This window comes from Neovison vison, chromosome 11, assembly GCF_020171115.1.
Source record: "Neovison vison isolate M4711 chromosome 11, ASM_NN_V1, whole genome shotgun sequence".
Taxonomy (NCBI): Eukaryota; Metazoa; Chordata; class Mammalia; order Carnivora; family Mustelidae; genus Neogale; species Neogale vison.
In genome coordinates, this window is record NC_058101.1 from 65,624,221 (window position 1) to 65,647,571 (window position 23,351).

At 56.5% G+C, this 23,351-nt stretch overlaps 1 protein-coding gene across 8 annotated transcripts in view; it reads right to left on the minus strand.

Annotated features, from left to right (window-relative positions):
• The window catches only part of ABLIM2 (actin binding LIM protein family member 2), a 135,949-nt gene that overhangs the window by 11,534 nt on the left and 101,064 nt on the right, over nucleotides 1–23,351 (minus strand). For 2 of the 8 annotated variants that reach the window (XM_044267853.1, XM_044267852.1), the window contains 7 exons: nucleotides 20,471–20,590; nucleotides 19,411–19,463; nucleotides 18,640–18,778; nucleotides 7,342–7,403; nucleotides 2,080–2,134; nucleotides 762–769; nucleotides 471–551 (listed from right to left, as the gene is read on the minus strand). In XM_044267853.1, coding sequence (XP_044123788.1) covers nucleotides 471–551; nucleotides 762–769; nucleotides 2,080–2,134; nucleotides 7,342–7,403; nucleotides 18,640–18,778; nucleotides 19,411–19,463; nucleotides 20,471–20,590 — 518 coding nt within the window. The remainder of the gene's footprint in view (nucleotides 1–470; nucleotides 552–761; nucleotides 770–2,079; nucleotides 2,135–7,341; nucleotides 7,404–18,639; nucleotides 18,779–19,410; nucleotides 19,464–20,470; nucleotides 20,591–23,351) is intronic. The other 6 variants (XM_044267856.1, XM_044267855.1, XM_044267859.1 and 3 more) reach the window with 4 other exon arrangements.

The following is a 23,351-nucleotide window of genomic DNA, read 5'->3' on the forward strand; positions in this document are numbered from 1 at the left end:
GGCCCATGGGACCGTGGCTCATTGCAAGCCCTTTCAGTCAACAAATATCATCCCAATATCTCCTCTGAGCTGACACCCTCTGGGCCTTCTAAGCCTCTACTTAAAGATGAGCTTACTATTCTCGCTTGGTGTGAACGTGGCCAAACGAGAGGCCACAGATTGTGACCATCTTCTCAGTGTCAGTACCCAGGGGAAAAACCAGCACCACCGACTGTCACGAAGCCTTTCTTGGCCAGAAGCACGCAGTTAGAGCCCTCGGAAAGCCATCTGTGTTGGGGCATACTCCCTAGTTCTCAGGCCCTTGAAACAGCTTGGGGCGTTGGCTCCGAGCCCACTGTGGGCCTCCTGCTGCCCCCACTGTGGGAGCCCTGGGGGTGCTCAGCGCTGATGCTGGGGACAGATGCGTGCAGAGGACCACCCCCCCCCAGGCCTGAATGCGTGCCCCCCCACCCCTGGAGATGCCCTCCTACCTCTAGCCGGGTCCGGTCCACGTCCTTGGGCAGTTTGACACGAATTCGGTTGGTGACAATGAGGGCATCATAAGGATAGATCTGTGGGGAGAGGAAGCTGCAGGTTCACCCCAGGAAGCAGGTGTAGGCCGGGACCAAAGGGCAGAGCCGAAGGCCAACGGAGAAAGTACATACTTGCGCCGGCATCGGACACACACATTTCATAGGAAACCACAACAAAAGGAACTTTTAACCTGGGCAGCTCTGTGGCGGTGGGAAGAGGTCGGCGTGGCAGCGGGCGGCCCCTCTTACCTTGTATTCTGTAAGAGACAGAGCAGAAGCCACGCGTGGCTGTTTAGAAAGCGTGGGAACGCGGTCCAGCGGCAGAAGCAGTCCCGTCCTGGGGACACCCCCCCCACCCCCTGCACTGGGTCGCTAGTCCTTGGGGGGCAGATTCTGTGGAAGGAATCGGGGAGCAGGAGGCATGGTCAGGAGGCTGGAGGCCAGACTGGGAGCCGGATGCAGCACCTTGTTCCTTGGGCACGATACTGTCTTCCTGGATTCCGGGCTGCCCTGAGAACGCGGCCTGCCTCGGTTTACCCACCTGAGGAGCCGGCCTTGCAGGGTGGTTCTGGGGGCATTGCAGAGGTGGACAGTCGCGCAGGGTCTGACCCCTTGGCCTCTTACTCTCTTACCTTCTTGACCCTGTAGCTCCTCCTTTATATTCCTGAGTTCCCCACGCTCGCTTTTTAAAAGGTTTTTCTGCCAGACTAAAATTGCCATGTCAGAAAATAGACTTGTATGGATCAGAGGGCCTCTGTGAGCACATAGAACCCACAGAAAGCAGACCCCTAGGACATGGGCTGCAAGCTGGTCTTGGGAGGGGGACCCTGACAAGGGTCCTGGGCGACATGGGCCAGTCCCCGAATTTCCCAGCAGGTTCCACATAACACCCAGACGTGCCAGCTCTGGGCCATGTGCAGGGGGCGGGCTGCGAGCCCCCAGCATGAGCCAATAGCCCACGAGTGCACACTCCCGCCATGCGGGGTGACGGGGCGAGTGAGCACCCCACCCAGGAGGGGCTCAGAACCAGCAAAGCCCAGTCAGGCTCCTGCTAGGCAGCTGGGGTCACACCAGGAGCACCAGCTTCTGGCAAGCAACCTTCCTGGTTTGAAGCCCGGGAGCCCCACACAGCCGGGAGGAGTGGGAGGCAGTCTGGGACCTGAATTCATTTGACTCAGACCCCAGAGGCATTCTGTTGTGATGCTTCCCCCCACCGCCTTTTGCCACAGAATGTAATGGTGGGTGATGGGGTTGGCCTCAGTCCTGGTACAGGACGGCGATTCTGACACACACCTCTCTCCCCCAGTGACCGGAGTGACCAACGGATCGGGACAGGGTCAGCTGTCCTCAAGGATGAGGAGGAGGGAAGAGAGCACGTCATATAACATAAAAATGGAAGTAACCAGGTCCCCAAGGGGTAACGAGTACCCCCATTTTCCCCCCACTGCGCGACGCTCAGAGCCTTTGCCAGGTGGTCCCAGAGGGGCCCATCTCAGAACGAGATTGTGGGAATGTGTAAGAGACCCCTGCCCAGCCAGAGACCCATGGGGGTCCCCGCATCTTGTACCTCGCGTGCCCCAGCTGGCATCCAGGTCTGCTCCACCAGGGGCCAGATTGGCATTCTGGAAGAGAAAGAGAGAAGGCGGCAGGAGGCAGGTTGCTGGGGCGGGGGGTCGTGCCTTGGTGCTGCCTGGCCTGGGTGGGAGGACGGTGGGCTCCCCAGAGTCCCTGGTGCCTCGGCTCTGGATGGGCCATGCTGAGACACCTTTGGTGGGTTTGCTCGCACGCCTCCCCCTTGCCTTCCAGGCCAGCACAGACCCTGCCTGGCCCAGCTCTTCTGCCCGCCTTCCAAGCCTCCTCCCTGCGCCCCACGGACCCCTAGGGGTGCAGCCTAGCCTGCTGTGGAGGCCAGCCCACGGGGGCCTCTGCTCCCCTCCAGACCCCGTGGTCCCCAGGCATCCAGGAGGTCCGGTCCGTACAGCCCCCGGACAGTGCTCTGTGCTTCCTAGCGGCCGTGACAGAGGATGGCTCTCAGGTGGGGACATGCCGAAGGAACACGGGCCACCGTCTCAGGTGTCTGCCTCCCTCGTTCACGGCAGTCATCAGCAGACTGCCATTTCCATGCAACTCCACCACCCAGGTCGGGAAGTCTCTTAACTTCTGCTAGCCTGGGAAAAATCACCCCACCCACCACTAAGGGGGGGGTCTGGGCCCCCAAAGCAGGTACTGAGCCCCTGTATCTCTACCCTCAACTCCTGTGTCTGGCATAATACCACGAGTCCAGTTCTGCTACGGCCCCCGGTCCACAGAGCCGCTGGAAGGACATGGCTCCTACAGGCCGAGCACCTGCTCTGGGGTCTGACATGGGCCCTGGGATCCCGTGCGGGGTGGGGGTGGGGGCTTCAAGGGAGCCCTGCAGTCCCAGGGCTGGGTCACGCCTCACCCTGGACAGGGCGACTGGTAAAACACGGTCAGCACTAGTTCCGGAAGCACAGGAGTGACCTGCAAGGAGCAGGTGTCATCCCAGAGAATGTGCAGGCAGCGGACAAGTGCCAAGTCCTTCATCCCAAACAGGGGAGACAAGGAGGGTGAGTCGGGCAAGCACATAAGTGGAGGGCTGGAGCCGGTCTCTATGTAAATATTTGGTGTTTTGTTCATCATGAATTTTCTTGCATTGACTTGGATTTTAGAAAACACTGCCTGAGAACAAGACTTACATTGATTAGGGAGCCTTTTGGCAAGTGCCCCACTCGCCTCACCTAGGGTCAGCCCTGGGCCAGGCGCCCTCACCCCCATCCACTCTCCTGACCGTCACAGAATCACTCTCCTTAGCAGTTTGCAAGGACAGATTTTGAGACATTTTCTCATGACGCTGAGAAGCACCCCTATGCGCACCTGTCTGGTCTGGAAACCAGTTCCCGCCTGAGGCAAGGCAAACCTGCTCTCCAGGCGCCTTCTCTACCACCGGGCCTGTCAGTGATATGGAGGAGAGAGGCCTCCCCCTAGTGCCCACTGCCCTGCATCACAGGCCACTGACTCTCAGGTCACCACCACCACCTCAGGCAGTTAGCGCGTCCACTGGTCTGCCAGGTTCTGAGGCCAGAGACTCCCAGGAGAGAGGGAAAGGCATCTTCTGGGTGGGTGGGAGGGGGACCGAATCAGTCCAAAGCAGGGGAAAAGCAGTTTACCTTTGGTCCTCTAAGTGCCCAGGATCTCCAAGACCTCTCTGGTGCAAGGAAGCCTTGTGGTCATTCCTTAACAGATGGGGTACCCAGGGGAGGCCTGCAAGGCCAGTGTCACCGGGCCCACCACTGGCTAATTCCCTTGTGGTTCTCAAAAGAAGCACCAGAAAATTGAAAAGCAACAGATTAATTTGCCTCTCCCATTGGTTTGGAGTTTACTAGTCCCCCACTACCCCTACAGATATGGTCTACAAGTTTCGCTGTGAGCCTAGGAGGTGGGCTTCATCCTTGTGGTTTTATCGATGAGGCTCAGAGAGGTCAAGGAATGAGCCCAAGATCACACAGCAATACACAAAACTGTAAATGTTTTAACCCATGTCTTTTGCTTCTCAAAGATGATACTGGAATTGTTAGTAGGAATGAAATGAGCCCATTCAGGGCTCATTGTTACTGTCCTGCCAAGCTGGAATTGCCACTTAGTAGCCACCAGCGTGGAAGGAACAAGGGGTTGGAACTTGCTTTTGTAACAATTACTCTTGTAGTAACCAAGCTATAGAGCTTAGGATATTTCACATGTTTTAACTGTTACTTGTCCTCACACTGATCTTAAGAGGTCAGGGTAACTTCTTTTAAAGCCAGGAAGTAGAGACTCAGGAGATACAAGTGACTTTCCCGAAGACACACACCAGGCTGGTGGCAGAGCTGGGATTGAACTCGGGGCTCAGCACGGCAAGTGTCCTTTCCAGTGTCACCATGGGAAAATACCAGACTTCTTTAATTTATTCAGGTTTCTTGTACACAGGCATTTTTGCAAATGCTTTACAGGCATATGAAAACCTGATTCAAAAGATAGAGATTTTTCCCATCTACCTAGTAGATGGCTTGCTGTTTGCACTATTCAATCGCTCCAAACGACTTTCACTACTTTTTTGGTTGTTGTTCATTAGATCCACACGTCTGACTCCAAATGCCACATTGAAAGTGCCTCCCGTCTTGAATTTAATGAGGGTCCCAGCAAAGGCATGCTGCTGGGTGTGCTTAAATGTATGAAGGCTACGCCTGCTGAATGAAGTGTCATCATGAACTAGAGTCCCCTCTATTGCTATTAGAATCTGTCATCCAGCAGGAGAATTCAGTCTCTACGTATTCGCCATCAGGGTTTTTCTGTCAGTGGCCAGTGGTCGTTCTGTTAATAACAGACCAGGGGACACATGCCTTACCCATGGGAGCGCCTGTGACAGGTGACTACTGTACAATCTATTCCACAGAGAGGAGAGCTTCCGCCATGAGTGGGCTCTGTGGCAGGCTGGTTAGCGGGACAATTAAATGGGCTCTGGGACTCTCAAAGCAACAACTTGAAACCTCTCCCCTCACCCTGCCCCCGCCATGAATGGATCTCCTTCCACTGGACAAGAACTACACACCGGTCATGTTTGCCTCTTTGCCCTGGTTACAAGGAAGCTCAAAGCTAAGCTCCAGAGGTTTGGCTCATACAATATTCTTTTGTTTCTGATAGGATTCTGATACATAATTTCTTTCAGAGTTTCCCTCTCTGCCCCTTTGTGGTTTGGGGTTGGTGGGTTTCTGGTCTCAGTGTGCCTCTGTTTTTCCTTCAGGCCGCCTAGAATCCTTTCTGGAAGTAGAGACACACACAAAATAAAACCAACCTAACAAGTAGCTTGTGAGGACTGTGGGCAATAGACAGTAGCGGGTGACCACATCAGGTGCTGAGAATGGCCGCACCGTGAAAGGCTAATCATTCAAAGGCTCAAGTATCTGGCCTTCCTACTGAGAAATAGGCATAAAATTACATAAAAGTCTTAGAACGTCTGGAAAAAAACAAAACAAAACAAAACAACAAAACAGGAAAAGAAGTTTCGCAGGGAAAAAGAACCCTAAAGCAAAGTCGCCAGTGCTTGTCCCCAATTTCCCATATCAGCAACATGAAGAGCTAATGATCTTCCCAAGAAGACACACCCGCTTTGATCAACCACCCCCCAGCATCTGCAGGACACACGAGCTTCCCACCCTTGAGACCATAGAAGGAACATTCTCAGAGGCTCAGCTCTAGACTCTATAAAGCTCTGTCTAGCCCCTGCTCTCCCTAGTTCTGAGGGAGGGAGTGAAGCCTGTGTGCATGCTGGAATGTCTGATCGGCTGTTCCCAGCTCATTTGGGGCTGGGTGCGTGTGGCGGCTGTGGCCTTTTCTGCAAGTGCTGGGAGCATTGATACAAGCCATTCCAGCATGAACCAAGGAGGACATCTCCCCAGAAGATGTGTGGCCCAGGCCCCAAGGCTAGAAATGTTGAGCGTTCCTCCCTTAATTGTCTTCCACATATTGAGGGACAGTCCCAGGACTTGGCTTGAGGGCTAGAACACCGCTACCCTCCTGGGCCCCCGAGTCACAGAAAAGCTGTTCCAGGTGCAGAGGCTATTCCGGAAGGCTTCCCCACCACCCTCAGGTCCCCAACCCTAAAGCCCAAGGGTTGACATTTCCTGGTGCTGTGGGGGTTCTGTGGACCTCCTCCTGCCCCCTGCCCTTGCCGTGCCCACCCTGCTGTCCACTGAAGAGGATGCATGGAGAAATCCTTAGAAGAAACTTGAGAGAAGCATGCGGCATGCGAGCCCTGAGCGAGCCTGTTCCAGAACGGGAAGTGCAGTTAGTGGGAAGGAGGCTTCACTGGAGTCAAGCCATGCAAAGGTGGCTGGGCCCTGGCGAGGTATGCCCTGGTGACCGGAGGCAGTGGTCCAGGCGTTACACACTATTGGCGAGACCTCTGCTGTGCAACACACGGGGGCCTCGAATTCTTCTTTGGTGGAATGACTTGCCCCAGTTTTGGACAAACATCCTTAGATGGGGAGAGACAGCCCGAGAGGGGGTGTCCTGGGGTTTTATAGGGGGGGCCTCTGGTACCATCATGCCCGCCCCACCCCAGAGGTCCTCAATGGGGACTAGTGAAGCTGTGGGAACAGCGACAAAAAGTCGCCCAGCCCCTCCGTAGGGACAAGTCAGGCGCCAAACTCTCTGGGCTCACATTCCAAGATTCCAGATTGGGAAGACGGGATGGGGAAGTCCAACCAGCCTTTAGCTGGGAGCAGCCAGAGAGAGTCAGCTACGGAGTGTGGGATCCAGGAAAATTATGGGCACGAGTAGCAGCATTAGCAGTGATGGTAATGGTCCCAGATGCAAATGGCACTGTTTATGGTGACAGCTGGAGGCAGCGGCAGTGAGGGGACGATACACTCCAGGAAGGAAGTGGATCCGTGGCTCATGTTGCTCACCAACTAGCTGATCCTGGAAGCCCCTCACTAGGCTCTGGGTCACAGAAGGAGGACGTGGTTCGGAAGGGGCCTTGGGTTGGAATGCTCTGCATGGTGCTGTCTCCCCCTCCCCGACACAGGGGTGTCCTGGGAGCCAGGGGCGGGGTTATACAGGAGGAAAGGAGGGGGTCCCAGTTCTAGTCTGACGGTGGTTTGCAGAGGGGCCAGCACAGCCCCCAGGCAGGGCAGCAGGTGGAGGCAGTGGGCAAGCAGGGTCCCCAGGCCCCTCCTCCTGCCGCAGGGTCAAAAAGCTATGGGCTCCATGCTCAGGCTCCTGGCGTGGCATGGTTAGTATACCGCGAGCCAAGGAGGCATTGAGTACCTACCCGATGGTCCAAGCCATTCTTTCCGTGTCCTGGGGGAGGGTCAGATTTGGAATAGGGGAGTCCTGAAACAGACACAGCATAGCCCTGTCATGCACGCACGGAAGCCCCGCCCCTGCTGGAGGAGCCACGCCCTGCCTCCATCACGACCTCTGTCCCCCAGGAAGTCAGCCAGCAGGGGCATGAAGCCCCTGAGCCCGCCTAGGACACCAGGAATCCCGTGGCACCCTCTTGGGCACCTGTGTTTTCTGGCAGCCTCAGGCCTGGGCATCACCTGTCACCCAGGCTGAGCTCCTCATCCGGCAGACCCGGAGAGCTGGGGACAGGAGCAGGAAGGACTCCCCATGGGGGTGCGTGGTAAGGGCTGTGCCATCCTGTGCCAGGGCAGCAAATGGAGGCCCGCCATCAACTAAAGGTTGTGAACTGTTTCATTTTTTTAAACGATCATGAGCTATTTGCCATTGGGGGATTTCACGTTAAAATCCTAGTTCGGCTTCTCTTGAAACAAAAAAGGGCGGGTCTGAGACCACGGGAATCCCACAGTTGAACTGGCTGTACCACTCGTATTCCTGGCTGCCCTGCATGGGCCCCGGGCTCTGACTTGCCCAGTTAACCTCTGCAATGTGTCTGGAGAGAGTGGTGCAGGGGTTCTCTGCTGTGGCCTTCTGGCTCAGGGGAAGGATATGTGCAGCATGGCAGAGCCGAGCCCCCTGCAGGGGCAGGACCTCCCTCTCCTGGGGGAAGCTCCTGGGGTCATTGCTCCCAGCACTGGGCTGACCCTGAGCAGCTCTCGCGATAACAAACAGGGCCAAATGCCAGTGCCCACTGTGGGAGCTGCGGGGCCGCTAGTCTGGCCCCAGTAGGTGGCAGATCCCGTCTCCTGGTGTCCACAAGGCCACGTGCATCTATGGGACCAAGAACTGAGCCTTGGCCAGAGCTGAGGTGGGTACCATGGACAGAACTGCCTGCCTACCCAATCCAGGACCCAAGGAGGCTCATCCAGAGGCCTTTCCTCTCAGGGAGTCCTCACAAACTCTGGCGGCTGAGACGACACTCTGCACGGGTCACGTGTGGACCCAGGAAAGACTGGCGGCAATGCCTCAGCTTGGGAACCTATCCTGGGTACTTGTTTGCAACTACATGCCTGTTGGAAGGTCCCGGATGTGGGTCCGAAAGGGCCTTTTGCTACATCAAGGTCAGGGTTCTCAAACTTCTTTTAGCAAAGAGATTTTATATGAAATCCAGCATCGAAAAGAGGGGGGCAGGGGAGCTGGACACAGAAGAGGGACAAGGGGCTAGACCTGCCATGCCACCCCTGTTCCTCCTAGCCTCTCTGAAGATTCCCATTCGACAGAGAGGGAATCGAGGCCCAGATCAGGGGGCCGGCCATGGTCACACAGCCCCGGGATGCCAGACAAGGCCCCCAGCTCACAGTCCTGGGCTCCCTCCTAATTTACACATAGAGCCAGGCATGCTCAGGGATGTGAGGCTGTAGGGTTGAGGATGTGAGGGACCCTCCACTGAGATACAGGAGCTCCTGATCCACAAAGATGCTGGAGCAGTGGTTCTCAAAGTGGGATCCCTGACCAGCAGCATCAGGCTCCCTTGGAATTGGGTAAAGAGGCAAATTCTCAGGGCCTGCCCCCAATCTCCTGCTTTGGAATCCCAGGGCTGGGGGCCCATGAGCTGTGGTTTACAACCCCTCCAGGGCATTCTGATGGACACAATGGTTGGGGACCTTGAAAAGAGCAGTGCCCTCACCTCTGTCCTGTGCCTGGAGGTGCCGCTGTCACCCAGACCGCTGTCACAGGGTCCCGTCCTCAGGCTTTCCCCTGTGGTCTCTGCATCTGACCGCTTTGTATAAAGCCCAGGACCCTACTTCAGTAGGTCACTCTGTTCTCCTGACTTTGTGATGACAACTGTCCCGGGTGTCTCTTCTACCTACCTGAAGCCCCCATCGCGTAATGTCACAAATTCTGCTTCAACCATCAGATGGGATTTCAGAACCTCGTGAAAAGGAGAAGAGTAGATGATATTTGCCCCATTTTTACCTCTTCAGATGTCCTCTCCGTGCCGAGGCCCAGAGTCTTCTCTTACCATGTCTCTCTGCTTGGACACCTGCTGCCTGCAATTCTTTAAACATCTGCTCGTGAAAAATGCTTAGTGTTCCTTTGAGAATTTCTTAATTTCCCCATTCATTCCCACAAGATAGGCTTCCTTAGTGCAGAATTTGCGTTGACAGCAACCGTCTTTTGGCACACGGAAATAGGCCCCTTCCTTCTGGCCCCGTGGCTTCTGCAGAGAAACCCCCCGTCTCCAGGTGGCCTTGTCCTACGGGAGTCCGTCTGTCTTCTGCTGCAGCAGCTCTCAAGACCTGCCACCCTCTTTCAGATTTCCGCCGTTCTCGTGGTAACTGGGTTGGGCATGAAGTGCCTTGGATTCATCCTACTCGGGATTCTTGAAGTTTCTTGAACCTGTAGGTTTAGGTCTCTAGCCACCGTTGGCAAGTATTCAGCCATATCTTTGTTTTTTGTTTTCTTTTGGTTTGTTTTTTTCAAATATTTTATTTATTTATTTGTCAGACAGAGAGAGAAAGAGTGAGCAAAGGCAGACAGAGAGGCAGGCAGAGGCAGAGGGAGAAGCGAGCTCCCTGCCAAGCAAGGAGCCTGATGTGGGACTCGATCCCAGGACACTAGGATCATGACCTGAGCTGAAGGCAGCCGCTTAACCAACTGAGCCACCCAGGCGTCCCTCAGCCGTATCTTTGAATGCTTTTTCCAGCCTGCTGTCTTCACTTCTCTCAGGATTCTACTGTGAGATGCTGCCCCCCAGATCTCTGAGGCTCTGTTCAGTTTCTCCCTGCTGTTTTCTCTCTGTTGCTCAGACAGAGTCATTTCTGCTGCTCCATCTACAAGATTGCTGACCGCTCTGCTGTATTCTGCTATACTGTTTCTGAATCCATCCAGTGAATTTTTTTTAAGATTTTATTTATTTATTTGACAGAGAGAAATCACAAGTAGATGGAGAGGCAGGCAGAGAGAGAGAGAGGGAAGCAGGCTCCCCGCTGAGCAGAGAGCCCGATGCGGGACTCGATCCCAGGACCCTGAGATCATGACCCGAGCCGAAGGCAGCGGCTTAACCACTGAGCCACCCAGGTGCCCCCATCCAGTGAATTTTTAATTTTGGTTATTTTATCTTTCAGCTTCATAGTTTCCACTTGATTCTCTTTTTTGGGGGGAGTGGTAATGTCTATTTCTTTGGTGAGGTTACCTTTCTTTATTTCAGGTGTTTCCAGAGAATTTGTACTTGTTTGCTGAAGCATTTTCTGAGTGGTTGCCCTAAACATCCTTGTCTGGGAACCCCAACACCCGATTCTTGTCAACATTGTATCTGTCACTTGTCTTTGCAGGTTCAAATCGGCAAGTGGCTCTTGATGTAGGGTGTGGTCCTCTATCATCTCCCAGACATGACATCAGAGGACACTGGATCCTGGAAGAGCCTTCTACTGGAGCAGCTGCTGCCTGTCTGGGCCTGGTGCATTACAGCCTGTGGTTCTGAGGACAAGGTGGTTTTCAGAATGCTTGTCAATGTGCTCTTCTGGTCTGCCTAGTCCAGCTGGGGTTCCTGGGATGGCCCGTGGGGTGGGGGGGAATGTGCTTCCCCGTTTGCTCCATGCCCCGAGGTGGAGATGGGAGACACCTTGGGAGACAGCCATGGAGATGGCTGCCATGGGGAGAGTCTCCTGGGCCCATCCTCCTGGCCGCCCCAGACCTCTTGCTTCATACCTACCCATGTAGTCTGGGGAGGAAGATGTCACCTGGCCGCCCAGAGCTGCTGCATGGGAGATGGGAGACACGGGACCAGTGTTTACCTTCAAGTCCTGAGGTCCCTAGCCAGCCCACCTTCCTCTTTCCACCCTCAAGATTTTTGCAATTTGTCTGCTGTACTGTTTTTTTGGGGGGGGGTGTTGGGGTTATACTTAGTATGGATGAGCAGGGAGAAAGGAGACTCCCCTATCTTCCCCTCCCCCCCAGCTGCTATGTTGACCCATCAAACTTGGCCTCTCTGGGGCTAGGAGGAGCCATCAGCAGATTTTAAAGCAGATTTTAAAGGTCCCAGTGACCTTTAAAGGTCCCAGTGCAGTCAGGGCTGAGAGCCGCTGGCTTAAAAAGTCCTTTTGCACATTCAGAGACTTTCCCTGGCCCTCTTAGGCCTGTGCATTCCATGGGACCTCCTCTTACAGGTAAGGAAGCTGAAGCCCCGTGAGAATAATGATCCCTACAAGGTCAATGTGTGCTCCCACAGAGGATAAAATGAGAGCCTTGGACTTCTGGCTTCATGAACCAGTGATCTTGTCTGCACCAGTGGCTCTGTGTGTGTGTGGGTCTGCAGGTGTGGGTGTCTTCTGGGCACCTGCAGGTCAGATGGCAGCAGGTAGCTGTGGGAGTGTGTGCTGTGTGTGTGCACAAGAGAGAAAGTAGGTCTGTCGGACCTGGGACTGGGCAGCAGCTATGGAATTTTGAGTCTCATCGGTCCCATAAGCACTGAACACCAGCCATCCTCATGTCCGTACTCAGTGCAAACAGACTCCCTTGCCACCTCCTCTTGGAAGCCCACCTGTGGCAGCCTTGCACTCAGCATTCTGCGCAGAGTCTCCTTGGGTCTGTAGTTCTTCTGTGCTGGCTGGCCAGAGGTCAGTGGATCTGGTGGACATGCGAGAAGAAGCCCAGATACGGCTGGAAACAAGCATCTCATGACCATCTCTGGGGAGGTCCTGTGCACAACTAAGCAGGAAGGCCCTTCCCTGGGCACATCTTCCACCAACGCCCGGATGTGGAACTTGGCAGCCACATGGCCCTGCAGGGGTTTGGGTCTAGAAGGGGGCTGGAACAGCCTTCAGTTCTGAGTGACCCGAGGATTACCCAAGCTCCAGGCTTCCAGAAGCAAGCAAGATGGGCACACAGCAGCTAGGCTTCTGGTCTTGACCATGCATTGCCATGACATCCCCGAGGCTCAGGTGACAGGATGCCCGAGGTCTCACAAGTGAGCCCCAACACCCTGATGCTTCCTGCCAGCATAATGGGATCATCCCCGTTTTTACAGATGAGGCCACTTTAAACACAGACGAGTTTGCTCTAATGCCCAAAGTCACACAGCAAGGACAAGCTGAGATTCAAGTGTCCGTGGACCAGCACCCAGATCTAGCACTCTCTGCTGGCCCATCCTTTGATCTTGAGGACACTGTCACTGTCTGCATCAGCAGTGGCCACTGTCATCCCCTCCACCCCACCAGGAGCAATGCCGCGTCCCACTGAGGCAAGACGGTGCTGCTCTGGGAAGGCCCATGTCTGCCCAGTGCTCTGGGAAGCACTCACCAAGAAGCTGCCCCATGCAAGTGAGGGAAGCCCAGGGGCATCCTCATAGCACCCCACTCCCCAAGGGCAAATAGTCCACAGGGAAGAAAGGACACAGGGTTATAAAGAGCCCCTGGCCTGGGTTGAGGGACTAGAGAGAGCTTCCAGTTGGATGGGTGTCTCAAGACCTCAACACAAATTTGGAGGAGAGCGGGGGCGGGGGGGGGGGCTGAAACATTGGCTTCTTTCCCCAAACTCTGCATCACCTGTAGCTTGGGTCCCTGCCCACAAATCAGAGGCCACACCCTGTCTAGTCCCAGAGGATAAGCCTGCTGGAAACAGGGGGCACAGAGAGTTTTGCTAAAATTCCCCCATCAAATGGCAGTAGGCTTTGCCCAAGGATGCCCCACTTTCGCAGCCGGGGGTGGTCTCTCCCATGAGAGGCCAATACTGTTATCTGGGCCAGGATCCCGTCCCTGATCTCTGGAGTGCTCACTGCTCTCTCCATGAGCTGGCCAGGAGCAGGGGCAGAGAGCAGTCTGTCCATCCAGTGGGAGACCACAGTCTTGCAGAATGGCCTGGCTGGCCATGCCCTCCCCAGGAGTCCGTGCACCAGGTGACCTAACTACCTGATGAATTCCAGGGTGCCAACCTGGAGGCCCAACCCTGACCCTCTCCCCTAGCCCTGACTCTCTCCATCCCCTGCAGATCCTCTGGGACCCTTCCTGCCCCAACACAACACAGCACCTCGCCCACCTGCTCACTCTTGATCTCCCCTCTCCTGCAGCATTTGGCAGAGACAGGAAATGGGGGAGAAGAGGACTAAGAGTGAGCTGGGAATGGTCCCAGAGAATCGCACCTTCTTTGGGCCTCACTTTGCAGAAAGTGACACAAGCTCAGGATCATGTTTATCAGGAAGAAAATCCCGCGTTCAAAGGTTACCCACTTGCATCTGGGAGTTGAGGACCTGCAGGGACTCTGCTTCCCGTCCATCCATCCAGCTCTGGGCAGCTCGGCCTGGACGTCCAGTCTCCTGACTCCACACAGAGAACCACCCTATTCTTTCCTTACCTCTGAATAAAGGTGCCTCCATCTACCTGAACCAGAAATGTCCCGTGTCATTCCCGATTCTGTCCCCACCACGCATCCCTAATGGCTCACGTGTGGTCTTGCCACTCAGATCCCCCCTACTGCTTATGGGGACACCCTACCCCAATCCCTTGTGCTTGGCCCAGCAGCCTCCAGTCTATCCTCTTGAAGCTGCCTGTCTTTGTTTTAAATACGAAAAATAGTCCATCTTATTTGCCCGCTCACCACTGACCATTCCTGGCAGACAGAGCAGCTTCTTAGCCCTGTCCACAGACCAGCTGGGTCCTGGCTAGTCCCTATTCTGCCACCCCTTGCCTTCCTGTTGCCCAAGTGGCCACCCTACTTCTTGCCTTGGCATATGCTTGGACATGCTATTCGTGCTGTTTAGAATATCTCCCGGGGACACCTCCTCCTAGCAGCCCTCCAGGGTACCCCCTACCAAAGCAACCCCTCAGGACACCCTCGTTATAGGACACTCTTCCCAGGGACACCCTGTTGGGACATCCTTTTAAGATACCTCCCCCTCTAGGACACCCTCCCAGGACACTGTCCCCCAACCTGGCTGATGGCAATCGCCCCCCCATGGTCTTTCATGTTCCTACTCAGGCCTTTTGAAACCTGCATCAGCCAAGGTCAGGGCTCTGCAGAGATCTCTCTGGGGCCATGTCGCCACGTGGGTGCCAGGCTGGAGTCTTCCGCAGGCGACCCAGTCCCGTGCCCACCACCGCCTTCACCTCTACCGCACAGGGCCCCGCGCTGGCCTTCAAGCCCACCAGGCTTCCCCCGAGCAGACTCCGTGTTCGAGCCTATGCCCCTGTCAAGTCTTGTTCAGTCTTCCTCACCCGACTATACTGAAAACTGCCCCCAGCACCTCCTGACCTCCTCACCTGTGGGGCACTGATGCGTACTCCCTAACTTAGTTCTGGTCTCAGCCCCCGTCCTGCTAGCACACAGGCCTGTGGGGCAGGGGACAGCGTCCTTGGCATGATCCCCAACACCCGCGGCATGCCATAACATTGAAGACGCTTGGAAAGTATCTGCTGAGGGTAGGGCTTGTCCTGCCCGTCAAGAAGGAGAAGGCACTGACGGGTTTCTCCAGTCCTGCCATTGGTGGATTCTAGCCCTTGAGGCTGCCGGGGAGACCTACCCACCAGACGTCCAGCTGCCCACAGGCTAATCTCAGAGATCGGCACACGGCAAATCTCAGTGTCTCGTTCTTTCACTCGTGGACAAGGAAATGGGGGAACAATTTTGCCACCACTCCAGGGGAATGACAGGGAAAAGGCCATTTCTGATCAAGCTTCATGCCCAGCGAGCCCTCCCTGGGAGGGAGCGATCCTGAGCCCGGCCCCAAGCCAGGCCCCTGGCAGTGACGAGCAGCAGGTGAAAACAAGCATGTTCTATCAGACACAGGACTCCATGGGAGGGACACACAGAAGGAGACACAAATGCCAAAGCCACGGGACCACCATCTGGCTGCCTCAGTTTCCAAAGCAGAGCTCTTCCCACCCAACCCCCCTCCTCCATTCCTCTCCCTGAGAAAGAGCCTGCATCTTCAGAAGCTCCGGGCTCTTTCTAGGGGATCACTGAGTCCTCTGGATGGGGATCCCCCACCAGCCGGGCCTTTGTCTTCAGGGGATGGGGACCTACATCCCCTTGTGTTCTTCCCGGGACAGTGAATCTCCTCCCGAAAGGCTCAAGACCCTGTTTGCATAACAAAAATCCAATGTCAGCCCTTCCCTGTGTAGAAGCCAGGCCAGTGGGGAACACAGTCTGTTATGCACTCAGCCCCGTTAAGGGACAAGGTGTAGGATAAGGGAGGAGAACAGTCGTCTATAACATGACGTGTATTTCTGGAAGACCCTCTTCAGAGGCAGAGGTGGCAGTGGGCCAAGAAAGAAGGGCGTCACACTGGCTTGTCACTGCCGCCCAAGCACCTGCTTCTCCACTGGGGAGCGGGGACTGGACCACACTCACACCTGCCTCTCTGCCTAGCCCTATGTCCAGCACGTAGCAGGTGCTCAGTAAACATCTGGGGTGGGATGGATGTGTGAGCAAAGGGTGAATGCAGTCCCGGGTGAGATGCGCTGATGGGGTCGCAAATGAGGTGAGCCATGTCTCCGCCCCATCGGCCCACAGAGGCCCCAGGGGGAGGTGCAGGGTGGGGGGTGCACGGTGTTCGCTCCCGTTGGCGTCTCTGCCTCGCTCAGCTCCCTGCATGCTTCTCCGGGGGCAGGGGCAGCTCTGGTCGTCTCGGCGCCCCACTCAGCGTCTGGCACAGAGTGGGGGCTCAGTAAATACCCGTTGAATGTAGCGCATCTCAACTCAACAAACATTTACTGAGCGTCCACTGTGTTGAGAGTCGCAGTCCTACCTTCCTGGGGCGCGCGACAGATGGGTGGCCCCGGGGATGCGGGTGCGGGCGTGCCTTGCCGTGTGCAAGGGCCCTGCTCAGTGACGCTTGTTTCCGAATGGAACTGGTGTCCCTGGGCTCACTAGAGGGGAGGGAGCCCTGAGGAAAGAGGAGAGAGGGTATGCAGCCCCCCGTTGGGGAATGCTGCTGCCCTTCCCGCCCCAAGTTCTCAGCAGGCGGGCACGCGGCAAGGCACGCGTGATGGAGGCAGGACCAGCAGCCCGCGTGTTGGCTGCTGCTCCCATGCCCATCGGGAAAGCAGGCAAGGTCTTCAGGGCAGAGGTGAAGGCATGGCTGCAGCAATGCGTGCTGGGTTCCCCGCTCAGCGGAACTGGCATCGGAATGCCGTGGAAAGTGTAGAATAGTGCCGTCATAACTGCCCTAAGCAAGTGTCCATGAAGGGGAAGGCCATGCACACGCACACACGTGCGTTATTTGTACTGTGGAGGGGTCTCCCCGGTTAGAGCATGGATTTTAGCACAGGCAAGGTGCTTCCTGCGGGCCCGGTGTGCCCTGGGTGAGAAGCACTGGGACCCCAACCTGTGGCTGCTGTGCTGCCAGTGACAGGGGAATGACAGTGAGGGCAAGGGGACGGAGCTGAAGCAAGACCTTGCAGGTGTGTGACTGGCCAGTCAAAATGGTGTGTGCACAGCCTCGGGGCCTTGTGGGGGGTCTCCCACCTACAGGGCTCCTGGGACGACCTGGGGACCCCTGATCCCAGCACATGTGGGTGAGGAGACTGTGCACGGGGACAGGGCAGGTCAGCAGCATGAAGAGAGGGAGCTGGCCAGGCTTCTCATCACGTGGTAGCTCCCTCCTGCAGATGGGCTGTGGACATGAGTGGGGATCCCTGGGTAAGTGGGAAGTGGGAGTCTGAGCACCACCCCACAAGGGGAGGACGGGAGGCCACAAAAGTCCACCCTAAGGTCCCCATACGCTCACTTCCTGAGAGCTCCTGGGCCTCATGGGTAACAGGACACCCCACCCAGGTGCGGGGGGCTCTTCAGGTGCTGGGGGGCTGGCGCAACAGGAGCCCACCACCTTCCAAAGCCACTGCCATCGGGAAAGCGACCATGGAGCAGCAAGGCCCACAATCAAGTCCTGTAGTGCCCAGGGCCGTGGGTGCCTGGGAGCAGAGAAGATCCCGGGGCCCGACGGCCGCTGCTGGGCTGGTCCTCGCGGTGACCTGCCTGCAGGTGGGACGGGCAGCCCGTCATGTCCCTCCCGGCACCTGCCCTGGCAGGACATGCTTGCCACAACCTTGGACGAGTCGCTCTGGGGGACTGCTCTTACGTGGCCTTCCTGGGGTGGCACCCACCCGGACAGCGGCCCGGAGAGCCCCCATCTAGAGCGCTGCACCCTTGGAGGGACCAGAGGCATGGGGCTCCTGATGTCTGCTTGCAAAGATCACACAAAACAAGGCACCTTCGTTTGGCTTCAAGCTCTTCTTCAACAAATGGCAGTGCCCGGGCCGCCCTTCCCTCTTCCCACAGAACAGTTGCATGTGTAAGACAGGTCACACTTCAGAGTCACGAGGATAGGAATGGCAATGGCAGTCTGTTTGCTGAGCATCTACTATGGGCCGGGCAGAGTGCCCACACGTGTCACCTCCTCTGGTCTCTACTGACCTGGCCAGGCAGACAGGTGGGATGGAGGCCCACTGGTGGGGTCACAGCCCAGGGTCCCACGGCCCGTCAGGGGTGAGCCCAGATCCGCGCTTGGGCCCATCTCACAGCCATGTCAGCCCCCGCGATCTGCATCCTCACACCGGCATCCGTCCTCCGTGTCCCAGCTCAGCCTCACGCGTGCCCACAGGAAACCACCCACTGGGACCCAGACACGCCGTCCGGATCTCCTGAGGGCATCATACAGCAGCCGGCTGTGTCCTTCACCTCCAGCATACAATTCTAGGACCCTATGTAGAGCGTAGCCCTCCGTCTGAAAACCCCTCCTCACTTAGCCCTCCCAACCCCCAGAGTCCAGCAGCGGTCACATGTCCCGTACTCCCTGCAGATGGGGTATCCCCGCTCTCCGGTGCCTTGCTCAGGCCGAGTGCCGGGAGGCTGTGCCTGTTGTCGACTCCCAGTCTGGACTCACCCGCCTAGACCATGCTTACATCTGCTCTAGAGGGAAACGGGCCCCCACTTTCCGGCCCGGCAGCCCAGGATGCCTCCTTCGCAATAGACCCCAGGAGCCCCATTCAGCTTTCTGGGCTGTCTCCAGCTCTGGAGTGTTCCAGGAGACATGCCCATGGGCGACACGTGTGCTAACCATGTCAAGGGGGAACTCACGCACAAAGGGAGTCCGTTCTCCTACCTGGTTTGTTCCTTAGCTTTCTTAACGAGCAAGGTTCAGGTCTGGGGGATGGGTTCGAACCTGTGGGGCCCCTTGCTGCGAGGCCTCTCATGCCCCAGTTACAGCTCCTTGCTCAGAAGAACCACTCACGTGAGTAAAAGTTGTCCCCTTGCATTGTCTGGAGAGGGTCTCTATCGGTCCCGCTACTGTGGGACAGAGACTGGCTGTCTAGGTCTGGAGAGTTAGTCCTAGTGTCTGCATCCCCCTTGAGAATCAGCCAGCTGGTCTTCTGCAGAGGGAGGAAAAAGCCACGTGAATGCTGAGGCCATCGGCAGTGGGACTGACCGTGTTACAGACAAGGAAATGGGGTCAGGGAGCTCAGGGACCCAAAGGGCTTCTCCTGGGGGAACGTGGGGGAGCCATACATACCTCCCTCCCTTTAAGACAAGACAGGGGCCCTTGTCCTGGAGCCAGGATGGGGAGACTTTGGGGCCAAACCCCGCCCATAGAGGTACACCCATGCCTCTGCACTGCCTCCAGCTGCTTTCCCAGCAGGGCCGCCCAGCCCCAGGGCCTCACTCTTGACCTTCGGACCTTTTACTGGGAAACTCTGTCCAGCCTGTTCTCAAGCCAGCACCCCAGATACCCCCGGAATGCCCTTGGACTAATTTTCCTTTCTTTTCAGACATGCCTCCGTGATAGAGCCAGAACTGGGTTATAGGGGCGCGGAAGGAGGACAGTGGGAGGAGGCGGTTGTGGGGGATACCTCTGAAATCTGGTCCTTGCTGCGTGGGGCCCTGTGGGGCCCCTCCAGATCAGAATGCAAGCTGGGGAGCCTGAACTTTCAGCTAGGGAACCCTCCCCAGAACCAGCCTGCCTCTGGGCAAGGCTGTGCTCCACCAGACCTGCCCCCGAATTTACCTTCCTGTTATCCTGATCGAAGATTCCATCCTCACCATCCGGTCGCCTGGCGGCTGGAAGGGAAGAGGCGGCCCGTCAAGGAGATACACCAGCTCCCTGGGCATTGCCCACCATGGTTCCCGCTTCCCATCGTGCTCAGAAACAGAAAGGAATCAAGCCAAGGTCAACAGGACAAGAGCTTTTGCAGGGCCAGGGAGCGGGACGCGCCAGGGAAGCATCCCACGGGAGCCCCGCAGGTGGTGGCCATGCACCCTCTCTCAGGACGGGTCTTCAAACCGAGAGCAGGTGTGCGAAGTGATGCAGTTGTAAAACGCCAGCCCCCCCAATCCCCCCGCCCCGAGATCACACCATGTGTTTAGGAGCTTGGGATTTTTAAGAACACATGCTCTACTCTTCTAGTCAAACTCCAAAGGATCAGGAGGGCTTGGTCCCCAGTGCCTGCTGGGTCCGGCTCAGCTGGGTGCACCCCTGCTGATCCCCACACCACCCTGTTCTCAGATCGGGAGACTGAGGCTCAGAGACATGACAGGCCTTGCTGAAGGCCATGCACGGGGGTGTTGGCAGAGGCTGACCTGTGAACCCAGGTGCTCTGTCTCCAATGTACCCCCCATTTGCCCCCCTCACTGCCTGCTGCCCACAAAACAGAAAGGTCAGCGAGCTCTGCCACTGAGAAAGTCCATGAAGAGACAGAAAGGAGATACGATCCACAGCCAGAGGTGACCTCAGGGACTGGAAGGAGCGAAAGCTCACTTTACCCTGCTATGCCCCCCAAGAACGCTATCTGGGGCCGAGAAGTCCACCTTTTATAGTCTCCACTGGCATATTTTTTGGTGGCGGGGGTGGGGTGGTCACCCCGAGGGGCTGACGTTATCCCTAAGCCAGTACGATCAAGCCCATCACACGAAGGGCATATGACGGCACTCAGCGCCCATGTGAGGAATTCCCGTACAAAGCCATGGACCCCGTGCATGGAACAATGGAAGGAAGACCCCGGGCCCCTTCCCCACCCGTCACGGAGACTGAGGCCACGGTAAGGACATGCCAGGGGTAGGCTTCTTACCTGCAGCCTGTGGAGGGCTTGGACCTTCGAGCCTTTTGGAACACCCTGCCTTGTGCACCACCAAGGACAAGACTGACATCAGGCCCGAGAGCTTGGAAATTGGGGATTGGGCTACAGGACCTTGACAAGATAAGGTCACAGTTGAAGAGCGTTCCGGATACGTGGACATTTTGTTACTCCCGATGGCTCTTTCTCCTTCTTCCAGGAGAGACCATGATTTTTCCAGTGTGAAAATAAAAACCCTGCTCTCTCCATGGGCAGAGGCAAAATTACAGGGAGACTGCGCAAGGGGTGTTGTGATGGACAGAGACACGGGCAAGACGGATGCGTGCCCACTGCCCAAGGCTCACCCGTCACACAGACAATGGTGGTCGCCAGGTAGCAGAGCTATGCATTCACTGTGACCCTTGGCAACCGCCCAGCAAGCTCTGGGGATGATCAGGCCAGTGGGGGCTTGGAGCTGCAGAGCACAGCCACTGTCCAACCCAGAGGAGCCTCTCAGGCTCGGAGTGCTGGTGGGAGTCAGTGGGTGCACCCCTGAGGAGCCCTCAGTGGCCCCCAAATGGACCACTACAGTGGGGCCAATTTACAAATACGAAGACAACAAAGGGCTCTTTGGAATATGAAATCCCAGCCCTCTGGGTCACAGGGCCCAGAGGTCACCCTGGGTTCGAGCACTTCACACAGCTGTGGGTGACCAGTTGGGTCAGACACTTATGGCGGCAGAGAAACCTCGGGGCTCAAGAAATGCCCCCCCACCTGATGAGGAAGCTATCCCACCAGGATTGAGCACGTTTCCTCTGCAAATATTCTTCCCCCAATCACCAACGGCTCTCCAAAGGTCAAACATGGCCAGCCCTTGGCACACACGACAGATGCCCAGACGTGGGAGCAGGGGTAGGAAAATACAGGCATTTGGCACTTGGTATTATTTGCAGCCTGCCTCCTGAACAGCTCTGAGCCTCAGTTTCCTGATCTGTAAAATGGGCAAATGACGCCCACCACCCGCCCCTGCTCTGAGTTGCGAGGCTCCCGCGGGGTAATGCCTGTAAAAGCTGTAACACACTGGGGAACCCAGGTCTGAAAAACGAGGAATGAACAGAGAACCGCCTTGAGGCGAGCTGGCAGCCTGGCATTTCAGAGAGTTGGGAGAAGACAGATCGATTCAGGACGACCCAGGAAACTGGCCTGAGTATGTCTGTTCCAGCAAACAAGGCTGTGCCTCTGAGCCTGGAATGTGTTTGCCATGAGGGGCCCTTCAGGGAGAGCCCTGGGGGACCTCTTTTGGGGGTGTCCCCAGGAGACTGGCTGGCCTCTGATGTTCTTTCTGGACCCACAACCCACCTGCCTTCCCCTTTCCTCTCATCCCAAGACAGGACCCCAAAGCCAAGATGAGACTATACCCCACCACAGAGGAATCCCAGAGAGTCCGTGAGAGGTGGTTGCTTCCTGTCTTACATCAGGGAGCACGTACTGATGAATTTGCAGGGGAGGATGGAGAGAGCACCCCTACACTAGCAGGTGGATGCAGGTGCAGGGCTGAGCTGCCCTCTCCGGCCTCCAGGGCCCTGGTATCCACTCCCACGGCTGTTGCTGCCAAGCTGCCTTTTGCTTACCAATGACACAGCTATCGCCCTGTCCCTGCAACCAGACACAGCTTTCTGGCTGGTGTGGGGGGAGGGGTCCTGGTTTTCCCTGGAATCCCTTTTGAGCAGTCTGAACCTAGCATAGCATCCCTCTCTTGAGGGGACCTACTACTGGCATGTTCCTGCTCTGCACCCCCACATTAGTGGGGCCTCAACCAACTCCGACAAAACCTGATGGCAAGGCAGCCTCGAACCCACTCAGGGAGGAGGCAGGGAGCGGCCATGGCGGGAGCCACACCTGCTTCACCAACGTCAGGGGGCGCCCGCCGTGAGCGCCTGCAGACGGCTCGGAAGCACCGCCATACCCCAGTTCCATGTGCACTCTGCGTCCTGCCACTCCCTGCCTATTCCATGTCTGCCCCTGACTATGCAGGAAGGGGCTCTTCCGCTCCCGTCCTGTCCTGCCTCTCACCGTTTTCAATTTCCCGTTCATTTCCTCTTGCTTCCTTTCTTCCTTTTTTTTCTTACTACTTTTTCAAAAAGCCATTAAATCATAAATAAGCAGATGGAACTAATATCGTACAAGGCATACTGTTGGGCCCTAAATGCTGTACAGCGAGAGCGGAAGGGTCAGGGGCTGGGGGCCGGGTGGACAAGCCCCAGTGGAGCTCAGAGCGGCCACTTCTTGGCCCCAGCCTTGGGCTCCTCATCCGCAGGGGTACCGAACCCAGAGCAGGCCGGCAGGGGACATGCTGGCAGCTGTTGAGTGCCTGCACAGAATAGGGGTGTCCTTGCAGCAGCTGCTCAGGCGAGGACCCCCTTGTCCTCCACACTAGTGCCCCACCATGAGGCCGGGCCACTTCACTGCTGGAGCTCAAGTCCCCAGCACGGGAATGGGAGGCAGGCACCAGAAAAGAGTGATGCCGATTAAGAACTGTGTGTGAGTTGGAGATGGGGCTTTGGAAAATAAATGAATTAATTAGATACTATGCTTTTTAAACTGGTTGGGCGTATTATCTTCAATTAGTTAATGGTTCAGTAATGCGACATCATCGCCCGCACGATCTCAAGACAGGTGGACATCAGCGTAAAAGTTTCTGGAGTCTCTCCCCGAGAAACAACAGGGTGGTGACTTTGCTGAGTGTGTGTGTGTGTGTGTGTGTGTGTGTGCGTGCACGCGCGCACAAGCACATGCATGCTCACACACATGCTCACACATGCTCACACGCACCCACACATGCTCACACGTGTGCTCACACGCATGCTCATAAACACATGCTCACACACACTCACGC